The sequence below is a fragment of the Manis pentadactyla genome, chromosome 3 (assembly GCF_030020395.1).
Source record: "Manis pentadactyla isolate mManPen7 chromosome 3, mManPen7.hap1, whole genome shotgun sequence".
Classification (NCBI taxonomy): Eukaryota; Metazoa; Chordata; class Mammalia; order Pholidota; family Manidae; genus Manis; species Manis pentadactyla.
The window spans coordinates 68,773,348-68,797,058 of record NC_080021.1 but is presented as its reverse complement, the minus strand read 5'-3'; the positions used below and the strand labels follow the sequence as shown (position 1 = coordinate 68,797,058).

General features: G+C 37.2%; 1 protein-coding gene across 4 annotated transcripts in view; it reads left to right on the top strand.

Annotated features, from left to right (window-relative positions):
* PREX2 (phosphatidylinositol-3,4,5-trisphosphate dependent Rac exchange factor 2) overlaps nt 1–23,711 on the top strand; it is a 304,312-nt gene that overhangs the window by 102,037 nt on the left and 178,564 nt on the right. For all 4 annotated transcript variants that reach the window (XM_036886229.2, XM_057498014.1, XM_036886230.2 and 1 more), the window contains exons 8-11: nt 4,396–4,499; nt 12,788–12,937; nt 16,208–16,352; nt 20,161–20,261. In XM_036886229.2, coding sequence (XP_036742124.2) covers nt 4,396–4,499; nt 12,788–12,937; nt 16,208–16,352; nt 20,161–20,261 — 500 coding nt within the window. The remainder of the gene's footprint in view (nt 1–4,395; nt 4,500–12,787; nt 12,938–16,207; nt 16,353–20,160; nt 20,262–23,711) is intronic.

Sequence of the window (23,711 nt, the reverse complement as noted above, 5' to 3'; positions counted from 1 at the left end):
CCCTCTCTGCTCCCTAAGCTGCTAATGCCAAGGTCACCACTGACCTCTGGGTTTCCTAATTAAGTGGTTACTTTTCTGCTGTTTAAGGTTTTACTTGTTTTCTCAGCAGCATTTAGCTTAGCTGAGCCCTTCATCCTTCTTAAAACACTTTCTTCTCTTCACTTTTGTGCTGTCACACTCTCTCGGCTAAATAATGGCCTGCCGTGGGGCTTGGCTTTTGGCTCCCTTTTCCTCTTATTCATGGGCTCTGCTTTGGGGATTTCATCCACTTTCACAGTTTCATTTCCCACATCCATATCAATTGCTCTGAGATCTCTATCTGTAGCCCAGAATTACAGACTCCTATGTCCTGCCTGTTTGATATCTTAGTTGTGATGGCTGTAAAGATTCTCAAAAATAGAGTTCTTGATTTTCTCTCCTAAAGCTGCTCCTCTCCCAGTTTTTTCTTCCATTGGTTTTTTTTTTTTTTTATTCCAAAACCTAGGAATTAGCCTGGGTTTCTCTCTTTCCCTCAACGTCCCCCCTTTAATCCATTAGAAAATCTTATTGCTTCTTCATTCAAAACATACAAAAACCTCCCCACATCTCTCCATCTACCCTAGGCCAGTCTACCCATATCTCCTCCCTGGGTGACAGCAGTAGTCTCCTGACTGGTCCCACCGCATCTTCATTTACTGTTTCATGATTTATACTCTTTTACAGAAACCAGAGCATATTTCGTAACACAGGTAAGATATGTCATTGCTTCGCTTAAAGGTATCATTGGCTTCCTAGAGTAAAATACAAACTCTGGATCATGGTTTATAAAATTTGTGTGTGATCCCTCCCTATTTCTCTGATCTCATCACATCCCTGATGTGATCCCACTTCTCCAAGCCCTGAACCCGCTTACCATTTTTTTTCTCCTGTTCCTTGATTTTGCCATGCGTGTTTCCTTTTTAGGGCCTTTGCACTGGCTGTTTCTTCTTGCCTCTGAGGTTTGCATGGCTGGGTTGTTCATGTCTTTTAAATATCACTTAAATATCACTTCCTCAGAAATATCTTCCCTAACCCACTCCATCCAATGGAGCCTCACAGCCATTCTCTATAAATATCTAGAAAGTGCTTGCTGATATTTTCTTTGTTTATTTTTTGCCACCTTTACTAGTTTGGACTGTAAGGTCCCTGAGGACAAGGGTCTTGCATTTTTTACTCCCTGCTACTTCTCCAGAGACTGGAGCAAACCTGTCATGTAACAGACATTCAAAAAATAGTTGTTGAATAAGGGAAAAAAGTGATTGAATGAATGAAGGAATGAATGAAATCCATCATTAGTTTAAATAATTTTATGTATTAATGTCATCGATATGTTATTTGTTTTAAAGAATGGATATAAGGTATTTAAAAAAAATTGCTTTTAACCAAATGTGAAAATGATTCTATTTCTTTTATGCTGTTCTAAATTCTTTGTGTTTGGTAGCAAGAATAGAATTAATAGAAATAGGCTTTAGGAAGATGTACAAGAGGCTATTAATTTGATTTGTATGTGACTCATTAAAAATTAATGTGCTCAGGTTGTTTAGGTGCAGTTATTTGTTCCCAGCTTTATTGAGATACAATTAACAAGTAAAATTGTAAGATATTTAAAGTGTTCAATGTGAAGGTTTGATATACATTTTGAAAGGATTTCCCCCATTGAGTTAATTAACACATCCATTTAGGTGCAGTTAATAGAGGCATCCATTTGAGAACTGGATCTTTTTCATTACAGTTGATCTCACCGTTATTTATACATATGCCTGCCTTGAAGTTCAAAGCTTTTGCAAAATTAATGGTGAACAAATGATGATATCATTTATAGTCTCCTAGCTGTGATTGCTAAATAAACAATAGGAAAACGTTTTATAAAAATAAAATCCTACAGTTCAGCAAATATCCTTAATGAATGTATAATGTGGACAAGACATAGCGATTAGAAATGGAAATCACTAAATAAATCTGTGTGTTCATTCCCTTCCTGAATTGAAGTAGTGAGTACACCAACTGTTCCCTTCATTTTAGAATATTTCATCTCCTTTATCATGTACTATCTAAGTTCCTAAGATCCTTCAGAAAGTATAAGAAAATTAACTGAACCTTTTTCAAGCTTCCTTAATGTTGTAATTACAAGAATCAGGACTTGAGGAATTTATTTTAATTTTGGAGTTATGTTCATTAAAGACAAGAGTGCTAATTAGGCATCCCCAATTTTGATACTTCTAATGCTATTAATCCTAGGAGAAACTGGTATTTAAAAAAATAATGAATTGTGTAATATTGAGTACATCTAACATGTTATTGTTTATTTGGGCTTGTTTGTGAGCTTTATAAGTTTGTATCATAGTATATTTGGGCTTGTTTGTGAGCTTTATAAGTTTGTATCATAGTATATTTAGTCTTCTACAACTTGTATTTTGAAAGCAATATGGTTTCTAAACTGCATATCTGTATGTATAGCAATAGTTGATTCATTTTAACTGTTTTATAATATTCCACTGGTCCAATATATTATAGTTTAATAACATTTTTCATTCTCCTATCAGTGGACTTTAGGGTTGTTTCCAGTTTTTCTGCTATTATGAACATTCCTGTATATGTATCCTGGTGACCATTACGACTCAAATAAGAGGGAAACCATAAAGTCAACTTTACAATATGGAGCAAAATTATTTTCAAACCATAGGCTTTCCAATGTTTATACTTCAGTGGAGCCATTTTTTGAAGGGACCAGAGATCTATTTCAGTTGTTACAGTGTTGATCCGACACTTACTGGAATTTAGTATCTGTAGGCCAAAAGAAATATAAAAAGCCTGTATAGCGTTCATAGCAGGATCACAAAAAAAATTAATACTTTGGAAAATAGGACACGATGATAGATGGCATGCCATGATTGTTTTCCTGTGACTAAAACTGTTATCAAGGATATTAAGCTTTTTAAAATGTGACTGGTTTTAAGTATGGTGTACCAACTTACAAGAAATTATCTTTTGCAAGAAAACATGATATTATTTCCTACCTGAGAGACTGCTGCATGTTAGTCTGCTCTGCATTCTTCTCTATCTTCAGCCTGCTATGATGCCAACTTTCTAACTAGCTGGTCTGAATTCCTGTAGCATTTATTTCAACTTGAAAAACAGAGGACATTTAGAGGTCCTTTCAAAATGAACATGGGAGTGCAGATGGCCAAGGTCTAGGGCCAACAAATCCTCAGTCAGATTAATCAGTTTAGTTCGTTTCAGTTAGTAGTGATGAAGGACTGCTAAATTTTGATGAGGGTTTAGACAGATAAGCCAAGAACACGTGCTCTTTTCGAAGGAAGGATCTGAGGGAGTGTGATGGCACTCATGGCCCCTGCCTGCACTCACCTCTCAGCTCCAGGGCCAGGCACCTAACTGCAGAGGAGAGAGCGTGGGTGTACATTTACACCTTCACACAGTAAGTGAGCAATTATGCCAGTCTATTAAATTGTTTGCCAGTCTGTTATCAATAAGTCAAATTGAGTGCTTCAGGTCAATTGAAATCTCTTGAGTGACTAGGTATTATTTTTTAATCCTCCTGAAACATTTCTTAGAACCTTTCCTCTTTAATTAAAAATACAGAAAAGTTTTTTAAAAGAAAATCTCTCTTGAATGTTTAGTGATTCAGCTACGAACATAAAATGACTAATTCATTATTATAAATATTCATCTTTACAACTGGATTTTTTTACATTGTGTTACATGCTTTTTAAAATAAAAGGCTGGTACCAGACATACTACACAAAAAGTTTTGGCATGTTTTGGACTATTTTAAAAATGAATAAGTCCTTTATGAAAGATTATAAATGTAGTAAGAGACCTATTCAACAAGCATAAGTTATCACATCATAGAAACAGTATAGGAAAAATATCTTCAGCTGGATAACATTCTACTTAAGCACCCCAGTGCAGTTTCTGTGCAGAGGGATCATAAGTCACTGAATTTTACCAGGTCTTGAAGAAATGGGAATTAATCACCTATTTCCTGAAAAATGAGAAATGAAGGTAATAAAAATAAAATGAAACTTTAAAATAACTGGCTTTTAGTGTCTGTCAGAGTTTGGGCACCTTTGATGTCCAATATTGAATGAAGCATGTATTTACCCTCCAACCTGTATATTGTCCTTAGTCCAAAACTTGAGTGTATTTTAAAAAGCAGTACGTACATGTACATATGTCACATCTTTAAAGCACCCGTGCTATTACGAATAGAGAGCACCATTAAAAACCACCAAAAGCCTAACATTTTATATCACTGATTAAACTGGAGTCTTTCCAAGGATTACTTAAATTATATTGCTTCAACACTTTTAAAAATTAAATTTAGTAAAACATTTTTGTGATTTCATTCATCCTAAGGCGGTTGAAGAATAGCAAGGTGTCTACAGATGGACATCGGTACCTTTTTCGTGGCCGAATCAACACAGAGGTGATGGAAGTGGAGAATGTGGATGATGGCACTGGTAAGACGAGTGGACTTTAAATGGAACACCAATAGTAAACTCCCTCCTGAGACAGAATTCTCACTTGAATAATTCTTCTGCATTGTCTGAGAGCTTAGAAATACTTCCTGAGGTAGAGCAGTTGGAGGAGAAAGGGCAGATAAGGGAGAGGAGGACTGTGGTCAAAGTGGAAAACTATTATTTGACCAAAACGCACCAGCCTTAAGCACAGAAATACAAAGAAATAGTTGAGTAGGAATGTCCTAGGGCACTCACAGTTCCTGCTGTAGACAGTTTAAGTACAGAAAATATTTAGGGAATGAACTGTTTTTCTTTTAAGTTATACTGTGTTTTAAGTATATATGTGACATTTTGTTCATGTATTTGCTGTAGAATGTAGCCGACTCTAGATTTGTTTTAGCTGTGCGACCATTCTTGATCTGAATTGAGTTGTCAATTTGGTCATAGTGGAAAGCTGTAAATGGAGGTGGTTTGTGCAACTCTAAGTGCTCATTTTAAGCACTTTTTAACTTAAAAATAGTACATTTCTCTGTAGATCTGAAGGTGTAAACTTTTATAAGTTCATGACATCACGATGAGTCACAAACATTAAGTAAAAAGAAGTTAAAATTATCTTTTTTTATTTGAAAATATCTATAATATGAATGCTTAATAAATTGAATAAAGTAAACATTTTTCTCTCAATGATTTTAATTAGAATTTCAAAGGTATGCTTCTAGGAAAAAAGACAAGATGAAATAAATATATTGCTGCTAAATGATTTGTATTCTCCAATGGAGAAACGCCTTCATGATATTCCACTGAAACATAGGAGTCAGCGCAGATCACTTGCCCCACCCCATACCATCTTTGCCATCCCTGAGTCCCAGAGGAGAGGACTATGTTTCTCAGGTGTGGGGCATAGATTTTCAGAGCTCCCCTGTGCACCTTTCTCTGTCCCTTGTTAGCACCCAAACAAACAGCCCAGTACTTACAATAGTGACCCGTGATTGCTGCAGGGAAGGGGAAAAGAAATGCACCGAGCAAAATTCGGGTGGTACCTGAGGCAGGGTGCTCCGTTAGGGAACTAAGTCATCTTGCAGAGAGGTTCCTAACTGGCCAACGGTGGGATGGAGATATGGAGGTGTCAGAGAGCTGGCCCAACTAGGAGTCGCGTTCTGTGCTGTGGACTGTAATGTAGTTTCAAATACTCCAGTGCTAACATATAAGACCTAGTGGGCTCTCTTTCCATGGCAGGATTGGCATGTTATTTTTGATAAGGTTCCAGTAACTCATTTTAAGACTTTCTAAGGAGACTTAGAAATTTAGAAATGGTGCCTGTCTAAAATGTGAACACCTATCTCACTTCAGTGTCTTGATTACTCGAGAGAATATCCAAAGCTCATGCTGTGCCTGGGGTGGGAGGCAGTGGGGGAAGGTACATGCAAATTCCCACCCTGTTCTCTGTTGGCACTCGTCCTCGCCATGGAACCACCTGTCCCTGTGGTTTCAGTGCTCTGTTTTCTTCCCTCCCGCTTTTCCATGCCTCAGATCTTCTGTGTCTCACTTCCTTCCATCTCCCCTCGATGACATGGTTGTTATCACTTGTACCATCTGTGTGCATAGTCTGAGTGAATTATAATAGTGATTACTGTGATTACAGTGCTTATGGGAAACTGGGGCACTAGATAAAGAAATGTAAGAGCCCAGGACCTTTATAGACGTGGGCATGAAATGCCATCCTCAGCATGTCTGTGTCAAATGTAGGGGAGTGACAGCCTGTGAAGGGGATGCAGTGTTTATGTAAATGGTCCTTCGAGTCAATCCCATGAAAAAGTTCTATTAGTGCTGGTAAGATTCCAGTCCTCAAGGCATGAGTACCTGGGGGATAAGGGCATTGTAGAAATAAGACCTAAGATGCTAGTGGGTATGAATTAGTAGGGGAGACATGACATTTCGGGATTTTAGTTGTCATAAATAAGTTGTCTGATGGCATAGACTTCCAAGGCTCAAATTTCATTGAAATATGATGAAGAAATTCATTAAACTTTGTATTACTCAGTTACTTCCCTCTTAAACATACTTAAGCATCATGTTGCAGGAGTTAGGCTGCAAATAGTTGCCAGAAAAATCTTAGAAAATTTAGGCTACAATTGGATACCTTCCCTTAGCTTCCTGCAAAGGAAATTCAGTTTTCTCATGAGTGTGTTCACTAGGTCTTTGGGAGAAGTATATATCCTCTGCCAGGACTTGGAAACCTCAAAAATAGATTTTTTGAAGATGAATAGGATCTTGAAGATCAATTAATGTACCCCATTAACATTTCAGATGATAGAAATGAGGCCCCATTTAAGAACTAACTTGTTCAACTTTATCCAGCTGTTTAGTACAGAGCAGGAACTAGACTTACGTTTGATAGGTTCCCATGTCCATGCCTTGAGAAATAGGGAGCAGAGGCTCTGTATGGGATTTGTATGTACAGAGACAACCTAGAGAGTGGTGCAGAGATGAGGCATCCATGTCTAGAGATTAACTCTGGTTCTTTATTTCTGCTAAGAGACAGTCTAGGTACCACACCAACCTTTTCCTTTCTTGTTTTCTTGGTCATTTCCATCATGGAATCTTCATTTCTTTTTGATGAGCACAGGTTTTAAGTGTTCTGAATAGGAGCTCTAATGCTAGAGATCTCAGCAGGGCTAATAATGTCCATATGCCAAGTCCACCCCACATTTGGACTCTAAATAAGTTAAATAAGGGCTGGGCAAAGACAATGTTTTTTTTTTTCCATTGCTAAGATAAAAAACCAATAACTACCACATAGTGAGGTATAAACAATAATAGTGAATTAATTGAGATATATTTTAAAACATGCTTAGAGCATTTGAAGGAAAATTTAAATGTTCTCCCATCTATTTGAATGTATTGTAGAAATACTGAGTATTTTTATTTACTGAAGATATAAATAAAATGCTCTTCTAAGTAAGGGATCTCATCAGACATCTAATTGCATTTATTTAGCTCAAACTTAGAGAATAAATAATTGCATTTGCAATGAGACTGAACTTCCAGTTAATATGTAGCTATTCAAATCTTTTGAAAAATAAATGTGATTGTACTTCATTTATAATGTTTAATGACTAGGATTATGTCTGTTATATCTCAGAATAGATTCAATGATGATATAACATGTGGAAGTATAATTAATATATCCATGTTATTCATTACTTCCTGTGTTCAAGGATGATGGTAGCTGTTGAGGTTGTGGCCAGACTTCCTTTCTACCATTCTCTAGATCCAACTTCCATTTCAGTGAATTCTGACTGAATTTCCCTTTGAAGATTCTTTCTGAAGATGTTAGTTTTACCATGATGCTAGAAAAAATACACAGCTTAAGAATTAAGTAGGAAGGCTGTTGGACTTTCTAGAATTAATTTTCATGGTAATTTTCATAGTATATGCTTGGAAATTCATTCAAAAAGTAGCACCAGATCATTTTGTATGCTCTCATAGGAACTAGTGTATTTGTGTAGTTGGACAGAGAGTAAGAATGTTGACCTGTAGAAAATGTGGTCTGTAGTTTAGTGTTGGGCAAACCATAGGTTGCTATATATAGTCAAATTTGAATTTGATCAGATGTAGAATTTTTATTCTTAAGTGAATAGATTCTTTTTAAAGAAAAAGTTAAGCTGTCATTTTTAATACAAATATTTGAAACTATCTGAAAATACTGAATATACTGTTTGGAAAACTAATTGCTTATTAAAGAAAATTTTGAGATTACAAAGAGATAGAAAGATGGAAAATAATAGATAATCTCACTATCCAAAGATAAATAAATGAGATTTAATAAAATATTTCCTTCAATTTGTGTTTCATGCATAGACAAAAAATGCTTTAAAATGTGATTTATATAATTGGTACCCTTTTTCATTTTAATAAGTGTTATCTTATTTATAGTCATCTTTATTTTCATGTTTAATACCAAATAAACATAATATTTATTGTTACTTAATAGTCAATTGAACAGATAAATCAGTTACCTTAATAACTGTAGTGTTGCATAAGCTGAACTGAATACATTCTTAATTAAAAAGCATAACTTTAAATGTTGAAAAGACTATTAAAAGCATAATAATTCTTTTCTGATACACTTAAATTTTCAATATGCTATTATTTTTTTTTTATTTAAAGAAGTATTTTTAGGAATTAAATGCAGCTACTTTTTAGAGTTTTAAAAGAAAAATCAGTTGGAACCTTTTTTTCTGCCATAAGAACGTCATATGCATTTCTAAAAAGATTGAAATATAGTCAATATTCAATATTAGATTAGTTTCATGTGTACAACATAGTGATTTGACAATTTTACACATTATGCAATGCTCTTCATCTGTCACCATGCAAAGGTATTATAATATTATTGACTTTATTCTATGCTGTACTTTTTGTCCCTGTGACTGACTTGTTTTATAATTGGAAGTTTGTACCTCTTGATCTGCTTCACCTATCTCACCTATTCACTGAACCCCCTGCCCTATGGCACCACCAGTCTGTTCTCATTATTTATGAGTCTGTTTCTGTTTTGTTTCTTTGTTTGGTCATTTGTCTTTCATTTTTTAGACTCTACATATAAGTGGGATCACACAGTATTTGTCTTTCTCTATCTGGCTTATTTCATGTAGCATAAGGCCCTCTACTTCCATCCATGTTCTTGCAAATGACAAGATCCCATTCTTTTTAATGGCCAAGTAATATTCCATTGTTGTCACATGCTATTTTGGATGCCAGAAAATTTTCTTCTATTATTTGACAAAATCAAAGATTTATTCCAAAAAATAATTTTCTGAACATTAAATATTCATAATATGGGTAAATTTTAATTTTAAACATTTTTCTTAGAAATTTACACATTTACCCTATTGATCAACAGAATGAGGTTTAATACATTATTTAAACATCAGTTGCTTGATGTTTTGAAAAATATTTTCTGGCAGTTTCTTCTGTTTCCCAGCTTGAGAATACAATACTTGACTATGTTATGTCTCATTAAAATGCAAGTCTTTGAACTGGAAAGAATTTCCTCTGAGATTTATAATTGTATCAGTTTTTTAAAAACCTCCTCTCATACAAACTGCTGACTTAAGAGTAAGGAATTTGCAAGCACTATGGCTTCAGAATAATTAGTGAATTGTTCAGGGCTGCTCCTTGAATTTTTCTCTTTTAGGAAAAGAAATCAATGACTAGAGACTTGTACTTGGATATTCCACACTTAATGAATGGCAATTTTAATTCCATTCCTTTTTGACACTTCCCATAAAATTAATATTTCAGACCCATTGAAACTTGGAAATTCCTGTGTTTGCCACTAATAAATTATTTATTCTCATTGTCAAAAAATATTTAAAATTCCTACTGTGGAAAAGCACTATTGAACTTTACCATGATCTCATTGTGGGTATTCTTTATGGATAAGTTTCTTATTTTGTAGAATAAAGGTATTGAGAAATGTGCTATGATTAAAATTATGAAGGTGTTTAAATATTACTAAGTCTTTTGAAATAAATGAAAATCAGTTGCTTATTTTGTATAGCGTTGATAACTTGGTAATTATGTATCATTATGAAATATACTATATTTTGAGGCCTGTTGTATGTATATACATGTATTTGTATATATATATATATATGGATGTATGTGTGTGTAGATGTATGTATGTAATGATGTTAATATGTTTAATATATGTAGATGTTTAAAATTACATTTTAAAAAAATTGATGATAGAAAGTAGCTAGCACATGAAATTTAAAAAGAACATTATCCTTTAGTTTTAAATTATTAGGTCTCACAAGCTGTTCTTTCAAAATAGTGTATTGGTACAGCAATTAACTTGTTACTTGAGATGGTAGATTATACAGTCAGCTAATGATCTTGCTGTCTATACATGAAACAAGAGCCACATGGAATCACATGCTGACTTGTCTGGTTCTGAGTTTAATCGTACTGTCTCCAAGAGCAGTTTGAATGCACAAGTACAGTGTTTAAGCAAGGCTTCAGTGAAGATGTGGGTACACTTTGAAGAGAAGAAAAAGTTGATGAGGTGGACAGCAGAGTGGGGTATCTCAGTGAGAGCCTCTGCCTGGGGAACACGTAAGTATTCACAGGACAAGGGTGAAAGCACCAAAGAGTGGCACACTGACATAATGGGAAATGGCATTGGTTAGATAGTGTGAAGTCAGCTTATGGAGACTCTAAAGCAAACCTACGTGGTTTGACTTGATTTTGAGTGATAAAGGCTTTTGAGCTAATAAGACATGGGCTGATGGAAAATATGTAGGAAGAGTCAGCAGAGTCAGGCTCAAGTAATCCAAGGAGGGAAGGAAGGAAGACCCAGGTTATAGAGCGGCTGGCCCAGGGCACATACTGTGCTAGGTCAGGAGCATCACCTGGCTCTTGAACTCGTGTTCCTCTTGTTCTGTGGGAGTAAGACATTATGTTCGTTTTGAATAAGCCCAGTGTTTTATTATTTCAGGTTGTGTGTGCCTATTCTGATTTTCTTCATCTAGAGTATTGTTAAAAGGATAATAACACTAGTGGGAGTGTGGGATCCTTTAAGCTTCAGGGCTAGGCTTCACTTAGGTAATCTTGGCCTGATTTTGGAAGAGGAGAGAGTCTGAAAACTTTGTGCTTGTTGTGATACTGACCTTGTAAGGTGACAACTTGGGGAAGGAGGGTGTTTGAACATGTACAATTTGATCTTTTCCTACCCCAATTTATCATAATTTCTCAGTGGTTATTTTTATAGGTATTAAGGTGGGGTTGTAGCATAATATGAATGAATATTTCCGCTTCCTTACCTACTCCATTGATACTTAACTGACATGTATTCTGAGGCTCTGCTACTTTGTATAAGACATGACATGAAAGAAATCGTCAAGATAAGAAGAAAAGTACAAAAATTCCCTTTAAAAACAGATTGTTATTTCCTTATGGGGGGAATCCCTGCATTTGGATCTGCATTTGAATATGTATGTTACCACAGATTGTTACTGAAAATTAATGGGCTCATAGCACATGTGCATAAACTACAGACTAATACTTAGTCTAATTCTATCCTGGATCAAATGTAACTTGGAATTTTTAATACCTCCCAACTATACACAATCATTTAATAATGCATTTTTGGAACAGTTAGTTTGATCAGATAATGTGTGGTGATTTTGGAGCTAAAAAGACTGTGGGGAACAGATTGTGGGTGAATGAGTTCCAACCATGTATATCTCTACTCAGAATTTATCAAATGAAATAAACCATTTGAAGAAAAAGAAAACATAAAAAAGGTACAGTGCCACAAATTCATTTCTGTAAACCACCTCTAACGTTTTGTGGCTCACATTTTGTCCACCGACCATCCCTGTTCAGTGACTCTTGGTGAGGGTGCACAAACAAGTATCACTTTAATTGGTACAGATGCTGATTCAGTCTTTTGTCGTATGTTTTCCCATCTTGGAATCTTTGCTTTGCAGACTGTCATGCCAGTAAAGGCTGGATGCAAGTCATGTCACTCTCCTCTACCTGCTGTTAGTTAGAGAACTGCTATGGTGGGTTTACTCTTGATGTTTTCAAATCCAGCATGACAGGTTAGCCAGAATTATGGTGAGACCTAGAAAAATACAATTCAATGTGCATACGAACTCAAAGTTTTTTGTGCATTTCTGTTTATGCCAATTATATGGAATGATGTGGTTTGAAAGTGTGTATTTTTCAGCCATGTGCACTGATAATGAATTGATGTTGGTACATTTCCATTTACTGAGAATTAGGTAAATGCACTCTTAGAATGTTCTATTCACTTGTTCTGATCTTATTGTGTGGTGTATTAGACAATTGAGAATTGTTCTGTGGGGGTACAGTTTGTCTCTGAAACCTACAATAATATTTCAAAGGAATATTAGAAAAGCAAAATGAATCTAACACTTTAAATATTTGATTATTGAGATGAAAACTCTTTAAAAGTTCTTTTTTTATTGCTTTGGGAACTTCAACAGTATTTTTGGGCATAGAGGAAAGGAATGTTGATTAGTTTGGATGTGTAATTTCATGCAATGCATTACTGTTATGAATTTAAAATGTTTCATTATTGAGCACTGACTGCATTTCATTTCTAAGAAATTTTTATGTTCTTTAATACACATATGTAAATCAAAGATATTTTGAAGAATTCAGTCTTTTTGGAACCTCTGTGAACTGAATGATCGTGTTGACATATTACTAATATGATATTTGTTTGCTCACCTTTATGCATTAATTTCCAGCTGACTTCCATAGTAGTGGACACATTGTTGTGAATGGATGGAAGATACATAACACAGCAAAGAATAAATGGTTTGTGTGTATGGCGAAAACACCTGAAGAGAAGCATGAATGGTTTGAAGCTATTTTGAAAGAAAGAGAGCGGCGAAAAGGTGGGTGTATGAATTGGGCACAATTACACTTTGTGAAGATTCTAACTTAGCAAGAAAGCAAATAATGGGCAAAAATTAGGAGAAAGTCAAAAGGTGTATGATATGTTCACTTTGATTTTCCATGTGATGTAAGCCTTGTGCTAAAATTCTTTTTTGAATACTTCCAAAGTTATAAGTTACTAAAAGAAAAGGAAAACTTTCTGTAGCTAGCAAAAAAATGATGTGTGGCTGGCAGTGTCTTTCTGTGTCTTAGTCTCTTGCAGCTGCTATAACAGAATGCCTTGGACTAATGGCTTATAAACAGTGGAAACATTCTTGCTGCTCTAGGGGCTGGTGGCCCATGATTTGGTGTCTGGTGAGAGCCCACTTACTGGGTCATAACAGCCATCTTCTCACTGTGTCCTCGCATGGCAGGAGGGGTGAGAGATGTCTTGGGTATCTCTTTTATAAAAAAGCACTAATCCCGTTTTTAAGGGATTCATCTATCATTTCCCAAAGGCTCTACCTCCTAATACCATCACACTGGGTGTTAATGGTTTCAACTTATAAATTTCAGGGCACACAAACATTCACTCATAGCAAACAGTTTTGCTCACTTTAAAATTTGTTCAATTCTCGTTGCACTTTATTCTTGCCATTTCTAAAGCATCATTGCAGAGTTTTCCTTTAAGAGATGAACTTCAATGATATAATGCAGTGTTGTTGGGCCTCCAGCAGTTGTTCTCTATATATCTAACAGTATATTGAAAATTCATTGACTAAATTTGTTAGTGTTCTAATTGTAGAATAAGAAGTTGGATATATATCATCTTTAAAAAATTTTTTACAGTGCCATTGAATATTATGTAATGTAACCCAATGAAGAGCTTGGTCACATGAGGAGGTCTAGTGAAAATCTGCATAATTCTTTTTGCAAGATTTGCAAGAGATATTTGACCTGATAATATTCAGTTGTATGATGTTTATCTGCAAGTAAGCATATTTCTTTAATTCAGCTAGGACATAGAAATGCCTGTATAACTACTAGTTTTTTTTTTAAGTGTCCATATTTTTATTTCTCATAGTAAAACAAGGCCTCAAAGAGGAGATTATACAAAGAAAATTTTCCTGCATTAAAACGTAACTGCATAGTTGTTATTTCATCATGTCTGTTTGCTCCTGATCCATATTTATTTATAATACTCTAAGGACAATGGAAACCAGATAAAATGCATCAAAATCACAAATGAAAAAGAAAATTTACAAATGTACTTAGTTGTTATCCTTAAACTAGCTGAGTCTACTTGCCACCTTTTTCATGGTTAAAAAAAAAAATTATGGCTGACCCCTCTGAGGTAGCCTCTGTCACTGACCAGGTGCATGTGGCCTCCATCTTTACAGTTAATTGTTTTCCAGACTGTCCAGAACCTAGTTATTTTACCAAATAATTGACAACAAACAAGACCATACTTATGTCTTCTCACAGAGACCTAGGAATAAACCCATCTCATTGCTGATGAAATTTCAGAGCACAAAGAGCCCTTTTTTCCATCTTTAGCTATTTTCTCTTGAAGTATAAAGTTCCTACCTTGATTAAGATATTCATAGTACACATTTGTATAAGAATTTCCAAATACTTATACCTTTGATTGGTCTGGGTTGAAGAACCAGATAGAAAATTTTGAAACAAGGATTATGAATGCATAACTGAATCTAAGTTTTATTGAATCTAGCAGTTAATTCAGATAGCATAGCAGATCATTTAAGAGGCAAATGGAATTATTTATCAAGTTGAACCTTTATTCTTTTCAGTATGGCTATGCATAAAGATAAACTTGAGGCAAAAAAAGAAGGAAGGAAGGAAGGGAAAGGGAAAGAGAAAGGGAATAGGGCAGGGGAAGGGAAGGGAGAGAAGGGGAAGGGAAAAAGAATGAAAGAGTAATAATAAGTACATTCTGTAAATCTGTTCATGTTAACAGAATCTATTCTTAATGGATTACTCCCTATTGCTGGCAAACATTAATGGCTCCTCCATTTTAAAAAGTAAAATTTTTGTAAGAAATTTTGTAGCTAGAAGACTAAAAATAATTCAAGTATTTCCTCTGCAACAGTTCTCTTCATCAGTCCCATGCACTGGTTGTCAGAGTTCCTGGGATTTCGTCCTTGCCTGGTTATCTATTCCCACCAGACTCACTTCCACTCTAACTGCTCTTTCTCGATTTTCATTTCCAGCCTTGCCTCATTCTTGAGCTCCACATGCAAGTATTCCCCTGACTCCTGGGCTTAACCCAGACAACCAAACTCCACCTGCTCAGCGCAGGTTCCTCCTTACTTGAAACCCTTTGCCCAACATGCTCCCTCCCCAGTTCAGTTCTCACATGAGAAGCCTGGAAGGCATCCTGATTTCTTCCCTCCTTTGTGCCTAGGTTTAACCCAGTGCTGTGTCTTATCAGTACCACCTCCTAGATGTTTTTCAGCTCCATCCTCTTCACCCTGTAGCCCCTTTATCATCAGCAGGAGCTTCACCTTACCTGGACGTTTGAGGTTCCCTCCTAATGCTCTCACTCTTTAAAAACCATCCCTCTTTCAGTTTGTGCCTTACACTGGCCTCTGAGTTTTGTTTCCAAAGCAAACAAAACTCTTTCCTCTACTACCCTGCCTTACCTCCCTCTGGTTAAAGCACTTGGCGCTCCCTAGTACCTAAGGAATGGGGTGTGCTGAAACTGTGCTTGAGCAAGGACCCTGCCTGCCCTGCCACACATTTCTGGTCCTCTTGCCTACAACCTGGACTCCGTGCTTCTGTGCTGCTTCAGCTAAGTTAGCTCATGTGAATACCTTCTCTCTCTCCAGGGATGATTCATCCCCATGCATTCAAACCTAGCTCTTTCATGCAAACTTTCTTAACATTTCTTAGACAGATGCAAGATACTTGAATATGCTTTACTGTATCACATTTTTTCCTCCATGGCTGTTTCTGCCCCCCTAACCAGTTGTGCTGATCTAATCCTGCAAAAGGTGTACATGGAACCCAAAATACAGCTGCTCTTCCTTCACTGGCCAAACCATGTGCCTTTGGGGCACAGTTTGCACAAAGGTGTCCTGTGGCCCTGGGAATCTTGCCTTGACTGTCTCCCTGGCCTCCCATGTACTTCTCCAAAGCCAGGGCTCTTGTATAGAGCCCTGTGTCTGTAACCACCTGAATGGTAGACGTGCAATACATGTTTGATGATGAAGGCACAAGTGAGTGAAGAGACTTCTTCAGTTATCTGTCCTTTGTTTCATTTTTGATAGGTTTAAAATTAGGAATGGAGCAAGATACCTGGGTAATGATCTCCGAACAGGGTGAGAAACTTTACAAAATGATGTGCAAACAAGGAAATCTGATCAAAGACAGAAAAAGAAAACTGACGACGTTCCCTAAATGCTTCCTTGGAAGGTAGGGCTGGTGATCTGGGTGCATGTGTTCTGTTCATATTTTCATTATCTCCTGTGTTGACTTTCCTTTAATTATTTGTTTTTCTTTAAAAACATATCCCCCTAAACATTTTTGGATATTTCTACTGTCAACACTTCCTGGATCATATGGAGATGACTGAATAGATATAGAACCAGGAATCATGACCAGAAAATTAAGTCCTCCATCCATTCACTGGTGACCTTGACAAGGCCTGAAGTACCAGCTTCCGTGGAGGCTGGGGCTGGGGTCAGGCAGGGGCTGCAGGCAGGTGGGTTTGCCTGCAGGGACAGAGCCCGGCAAGCATGTGAGTACAGAGCCTGAAAGTCAGAGAAATGTCAAGACTGAACACACAGTTTACACGATCACTTAAATCAGAACTTTGACAGCTGAGCTCAGGTTGGAGGGTGGTAGAGGAGGAGTCAGAAAAAGTGGGTCATGCAAGTGGCCAGGCACAGGGCAACAGACGAGGGAGGTCACCTCGCTTTTAGCGTGGACGGACTGTGTGTCCCTGGGATACTGCAGTTGGCTGCATGAGGGAGTCGCTCCTGAGTTAGGCATGCAAGGCCAGAGGCAAGGGCAGACGCCTTCAGGAGCCTCTGCTAGGCCAGGTTCTGTGCTGTTTTTCTGCCTGTACATGATTTCTGATCCTTAAATGCATACTTAGGAGTTACAATTTTTATATTTTTTTAAAGATTGAGAAATTAGGGACTCAGGGAGTTTAACATGCCTAAATTCATAGAGCTCATAAATGCCAGTGTCAACTCTATAGAAGCAGATTGTAGTAGTGGTTCAAAGCCCAGACTTCACAATCAGACCGTCTCCATTCAAATCTGGTCCTACCACCAACCAACTGAGAGATTTGGGAAAGTTAAACTTCTCTTTCCTCTCTAAAAATGGAGATGATTATAGTGCTTACCTGTAATACCTGCCAGAATGTCTTTTTAATAATTTTGCAGACACACAAAATAACCACCCACACCATCAGAAGAACTTAGACCAGGAAACTGGGTGCCCGTAAGGCAGCATGGGGGCTGTCCTTGGCTCATCATGGTCCTCATCGTGGGCCAGACGGTGGTCCTCCAGGCGACAGCACTTGTGCAAGGGAGAGAGTAGCTGTGAGCCCATCCTGGCTTAGAAGCTGCATGTAGCAAAGACACGATTTCTTTTTAACAGCTTTATGGGCACAACTTCCAGGGACCCAACAGAGATGTGCCCAATTACAAGAGGGTCGCTTCAAGCTGTACCTTATAAAAATATTTAATTCAACCATCAGGGGTTGTTTTTACCATAAAGAGTGCCTGCCTAGTAACACAGATCAGACTCCTAGGGAAACCCAGAGCTGGAAGGGAAACCCAGGCTTAAGTTTTTCCGTATTGAAAGAGAAAGGGCTTTGTCAACCCTCCTTTCTGCACACTGTCTTACATGGCTGTAGTGCTGGTTAGCTGTAATGTTACGTAAAGCATTCCCAGAGCACATGATATATAGGAAAAACTCAGCAAATGTTAGCTGTGTTAGTTGTGGCCTTTTCCATACGGCAAACTACATCTATGTTACAGCCCAAATTTGAGATAGTTTCTGACTAGCTCATGATCCTTTTGCAGAGTTGATGTATTCGTGTTACTTGAGTACGTCCCATAATAAAGCCACTGACTAACTTCATTTCCTACTCCTCCTCCTTTTCCCTCTATACTCCTAATTTATAGCAATACTTAAAATGTGGTATTTCCCCATTTTCAATTGACTTATTCAAGAATATGGTGACATCAGAACAGAAAATAGACTTTAGCTGCATACCAACCACCTAAACCTGCTTGCCAACCACTCACATTTAATAAGCACTCACAGCGTGCCAGGCACTATGCTGAGTTTCTGACATCTAGTAGCACATTTAATTTATGACAGCACTGTAAGGTTGATTTTCTTATTACTTCTGTGGTATTGAGGAAAAAACTGAGGTTTAGAGAGCTGCATTTATTAATCCAGTATCCCACAGCTGGTAGAGGCAGAACCAGGATTTGAATCCAGGTTGTCTTATTACAGAGTACATGACCTTACCAGTATATATTTTATCTTCTTTTATTTTCTTTCTTATGGATGGTTCTTACTTAATAGCAGAATAAAAGCACTTTAACAACTTCTTCTGCCTTAAAATGTGCTCTTTAGACTAGATATCCATTTTTAGACTTCCACAGCCCTTGGTTATTTGACTTCAGCCATATGTTTTGCTTTTGATTTTGAAATAAATGGAAACTTTATTTTCCTGACACTTTCTGTATCTTTGCTTCTCTCGCCTCTGTGCAAAAACAAAAACCATTCCAAAATATATTCGTTAGCTTGTGTGATAGTTCAAATGTTAGATTTTTATAGCATGAGTATGATAAAAGATTTTATTATAAAGTGTCTGTTTATTTAGTGTTCTCATAATGATACCACATGGCCATAAAAAAAAAAAATCACTACCGAGCTGAGGCTCTCCTAAGTGTTACAAAACATCATCCTTCTTATCTTGATATCTGGGGCTCCTCCTCTCACCCCCAAATGGTGAAAGCTGGGAGCTATACTACCCTGTGGCCTTTTATAGCCACAGCAGCTGTACCTGGTAGACAGTTCTGATGGGTGGTTTTGTGCTGGAGTATTACTTGTGGATGACGGTTTAGATATAACTGGTGAGTTTACCAAATAATGTCAAACCTTGAAAACAGTGTAGCAAAACTTTTCTATGCCTTTCAGTGGGTATTAATTTTCTATTGTTGCAAAAAAAATTAGCATATACCTAGTGGCTCCTTGTTCTGTAGGTCAGAAGTCCAGGTGAGCAACCATGGGCTCTCTGCGTAGGCCAAAATCAAGGTGTGGGCTGAGCTCTTATCTTGAGTCTCTTGAAAATCCACTTTCAAGCACATACATGCAGGTTGTTGGCAGAATTCAGTCCTTTGTGGTTGTTAAGAATGAGGCCTCCGTTTCCATGCTGGCTGTTAGCCAGGAGCTCTATCAGCTAGTGGTTGCAGGAATTCCTTGCTACATAGCCCCTCTATCTTCAAAGACTGTGGTGGTACACTGAATCTTTCTTATGCTTTTGATTTTCTCACTTCCGTTGTGCCAACAGCCTGAGAAAACACTCTTCTTCAAAGGGCTCAGCTGTTTGGGTCAAGCCCACTTGGATAATTCCCATATTTTAAGGTCAACTGACTTGGGATTTTCATTTCATATGCAAAACCCATTCATAGCACCACCTAGATTAGGATTTGATTAAAAACAAAGGGGTTGGATTCTTGATGGGGTGGGGGAGGTGAGGGAGGACATCTTCATATTTCTATCTACCATACATGCAGTTCTGTTTGTCCTCTTGGAGTTTCAAACCCACTGAGTCTCTATACCTGGAAAGCCACAGTCAAGACAGTTCTCTTCTATTAAGTCATTATTACTTTATCTAGTTCTGTATCTTAGCCATTTTCAAGGTCTGTTGTATTCTCTTTAGTCCCAAATTTGCCTTTCTTTGGATAGTAGCCTTATAATTAAATCTACTCTAAAAATGTCCTTTGTGTTTATTAGTGGTCTCAACAAGTTGAAGAGTTATTTAGTATAGTTTAGGTAAGTCTGAATGGATGGGAGTGAGTTTTCTAGAATAGAGCCCAATTTAAATAACGTGAAAAAAATGTATGCTGAAATGCACTGCAAATAGTCCTTTATATTTGAGACTCCTTTCAAAGCGGCTTGTGTATCCATTGTAGAGATAGACTTCGTTGGGAAGAGATAATTATTTAACTTCTTCATTGGCTTTTTGTTGCAGCGAATTTGTGTCCTGGCTGTTGGAAATTGGAGAGATTCACAGACCTGAGGAAGGTGTTCACTTGGGACAAGCATTGTTAGAAAATGGGATCATCCACCATGGTAATTATTTTATTAATTACTTATTTATTCTGTTTATCTACAGATTGCATCTATCTTAATTCCATTGTTCAATTTAGTTTATAATAATTCTCCACATTATAGGATGCTTATGTTGTTTTAACACTGTTTTTGAGTGTCTAATATGTAGAACCATGGTTGAAGGAGTACAGGCTTATGGTGATGTATTTGCTAAACTTTAAAATGAACAACACAGGCAAGACTTAGAAATAACAGTATTGTGGGATTGTAGAGGAAGGAATTGTGAGTTCTAACTAGAGCATTTGGGAATGCTTTATAATGGAAGTGGCATTAATGTTGGGCATTGGAGAATGAATAGAGCTCTGCCAGGGACTGAGGGTAGGACATTCTACCCTGAGGGATACTGTAGAGCACCCAGGCACTGGAGTGGCAAGTTCATGGTGGCCTCTTCAGAAACTAGCACAGAGTCCCATGGGGCAAGACAGTATAGTTCATGGATGAATATATACTGGGGGTTGAGGGGTGTGAGAAAGGTAGGCAAAACGTGATTCCAGAAAACTGTACCTCTCTGGCTATGTTATGTGGGCCTTATCTAAAGGGGTTGAGTTGCTGATGGAAACCTTTAAGCAGAGGAATGAACAGAACTTGGTATTAGTGCCGTCAGATTCAGCAGCATAGGATCTGGAGTGGAGAGGTTAGAGCTGCAAAGAACACAGAACATCAGGAGGCCCCACACTCCCCAGGAGGACTGTGGCAGTGGACGTGAAGACAGTGGTCCATTCAAGAGATTTGGGAGATGCTGAAATAGCATATTTGATAACCTTTTGGACATGGGAGATGAGGAGTGAAGGAGGTCAGATTATTCTGAGCTTTCTGTCTGGATGACGGAGGTGGTTAATTCAGGAGAAGGAGTAGGTTGGAGAGAATATCACAGATTTGCTGTGGACTGGAGATAAGATATCATGGGGGAGTGCTCAGTGGTTGAAAATATGTGAGTCAAGCTCAGAATGGAGAAAGATCAAGAGACAGATTTGGAAATCATTTCAAGAGAGCATCAGATTCCTGAGAACATCAATACAAACAAGAAAGCAGTAATAATGGGACTTAGAATAGAGGCTGGAATGCAAATGTTAGAAGAGGAGAAAAGACAGGGAATTAGGAGTAAATGTGGCTATTTGGCTGTGGTATTTTGATGTTTATTTTCTTTCTAAATTAGTGTGAAGTGAAAGCAAACTACATCCTTCTAATTTCTCCCCACCACACTGGGTGCTGCCATACCCCTGCTTATCCAGATAGGAGTCACCTGGAATTCCTTTTTGTTGCTCATGAAGAAAAAAGCCCTGTGAGCTCTACCACCAAAAGAGGCCCTAATCACACCATGCCTTTCCCTTCTAGGATCACCTTCTTCCTAGTCACCATTTTCTCCTTCCTTGCTCTCACTTTGTCCTCTGCCCCCATAGGACACTCTCCAGGTGACAGGTGAAGAGACCTTTTAAAATATATTTATGTAAGATTAAGGCATTCTCCTGCTTGTAGTCATCTACTGGCTTCCCATTAAAGTCCATATCTCTTGCTGTGGCCTAAATCTCTCACCATGGCCTACAAGGCCTTATGTGATAGAGCCCCTGACTTCCTCTCTTAGCTGACACACGTGGTGTTACACCTGCCTTGTTACACCGTGGCCACGCTGGTCCTTGAGCACTCCAAGAGGACTCTCCACTTAGGATCTTTGCTCTTGCTGTTCTCATTCAACAATTACTTATCAACTCCTAAAATATGCTACAGACCTTTCAAGGCATTGGAGATACAGCAGTAAATGAAATGACAAAATTCACCATATTCATGACTTCGCCTTGCATGACCCTCTAAGTTTTAGAATCCCATCCAGTCCTGTTATTCTAGTAAATTCCTTTTTTAATTATTGAAGTTTTCTTCATGCACTTTAACTATCTGAAATTATTATGTTATTTTGTTTCTTTTTTCCCTCTTTGTCTCCCATACCTTTGCTGGCCTCCAGTCAAACTGTAAACATCATGAGTTCAGGAAACTTGTTTGTTAATATATAGCAAATGCCTGGGGTGCCTGACACATGTAAGTGCTCAGTTAATATTTGCTGAGTGAATGAATATATTAATAGTTTTATTTTGAGCAACCATAATACTAATAAGCTGTATATGACTTTGTACTTGATTCATTAGCACCATTAAAATACCATTTAGCACCTAGTATGCTAAATGACATTTTACAAAAACTTATAAAATGAAAAGACATTTAAGTTGGCTTTTCTGTTTGCTGCCCCTCTTTCCTGTTCTCTAACCCCAATTCCAACTATGTATTTAGGACAAGAATGGAATATATTGTTTCCTGCAGGCCACTGAACCTCAAGTAGGCAGCATGTAGAGAGGTTTTGCATGTGATCATTGATCTTCAGAAATGGTGATTCCTTTCCCATTTAGACAATGTCCTTCCAGAGACTATGTTACCAATAAAGCAAAGAAAGAAGAATCTGTTTATGGACACCTTTTGTTTATCCTTATATTAACCATGTCTTTCTTTCACTGTGTAAGGTATTATGCTAGGTATTTTAGTCATGTAAACATGAACTAGCAGCCTTGGTTTCTCGTGGTCTAGTAGATTTAAAACTATCTTTTCACCTTTTCCTTTAAAAATTCCACCTACTGACATATTAACCTCAGAAAGTTGAAATTTATGAGGATGGGAAAATAATTATTTAGAGAGGTATTTAGAAGGAAAACTGTGTTGGTTAATACGAGCTGCTATAACAGGGAAACCTCCTCAATGCAGTGGCTTACGTTATAGAAGCCTATTTTTCACTGATATAAAATTCACTCAGTAGTGGAGGAGGGGATGTGGTGTCTGTCTGTCCATGCAGCATTTTGGTGCCTGACAGAGGCTCCACCAGCTTCAGTGCAGGGCTCCTAAATATTACCTTGAAAGAGTTGTGGAGTTTTTCATTTGTTTTAAATGGGCCTCCCTGTTTTGTTTTGTTTGTTTTAAATACACTTCCCATTGTGAATCAGTTTTGTGCACATGTCCTTGGATACAACTCAATTTTGACCACCCGTGACTACAGGAGAAAGTTAAAGATGTATAGACACATGCCTAGGAAAAACAAAACCTAAGCCACTTTGGTTAACAACTACCCAATTTCTGCTACTGTAGCTCCTATATAAGATCTATGAAATTACATCAAAGATAAGAGTAATCATTATGTATATTTGTTAATGTTTTACCATGGTATCTGTATATAATATTCACAAAAATAACTTTTAACATTTTTATCTTCAACTGAGGATTTTTGAGTTGTGTTTTTGATTTGAGTGACTTTAAACCTTTCAAAATTACAAATAACAGGAAAAAATTATCTTAAATATCTATCATAAATTGATGCCATTTAAATTGCTTAAAAATGACGGGTGTGCAATTTTTTTGTACTTCTATGGGATTACT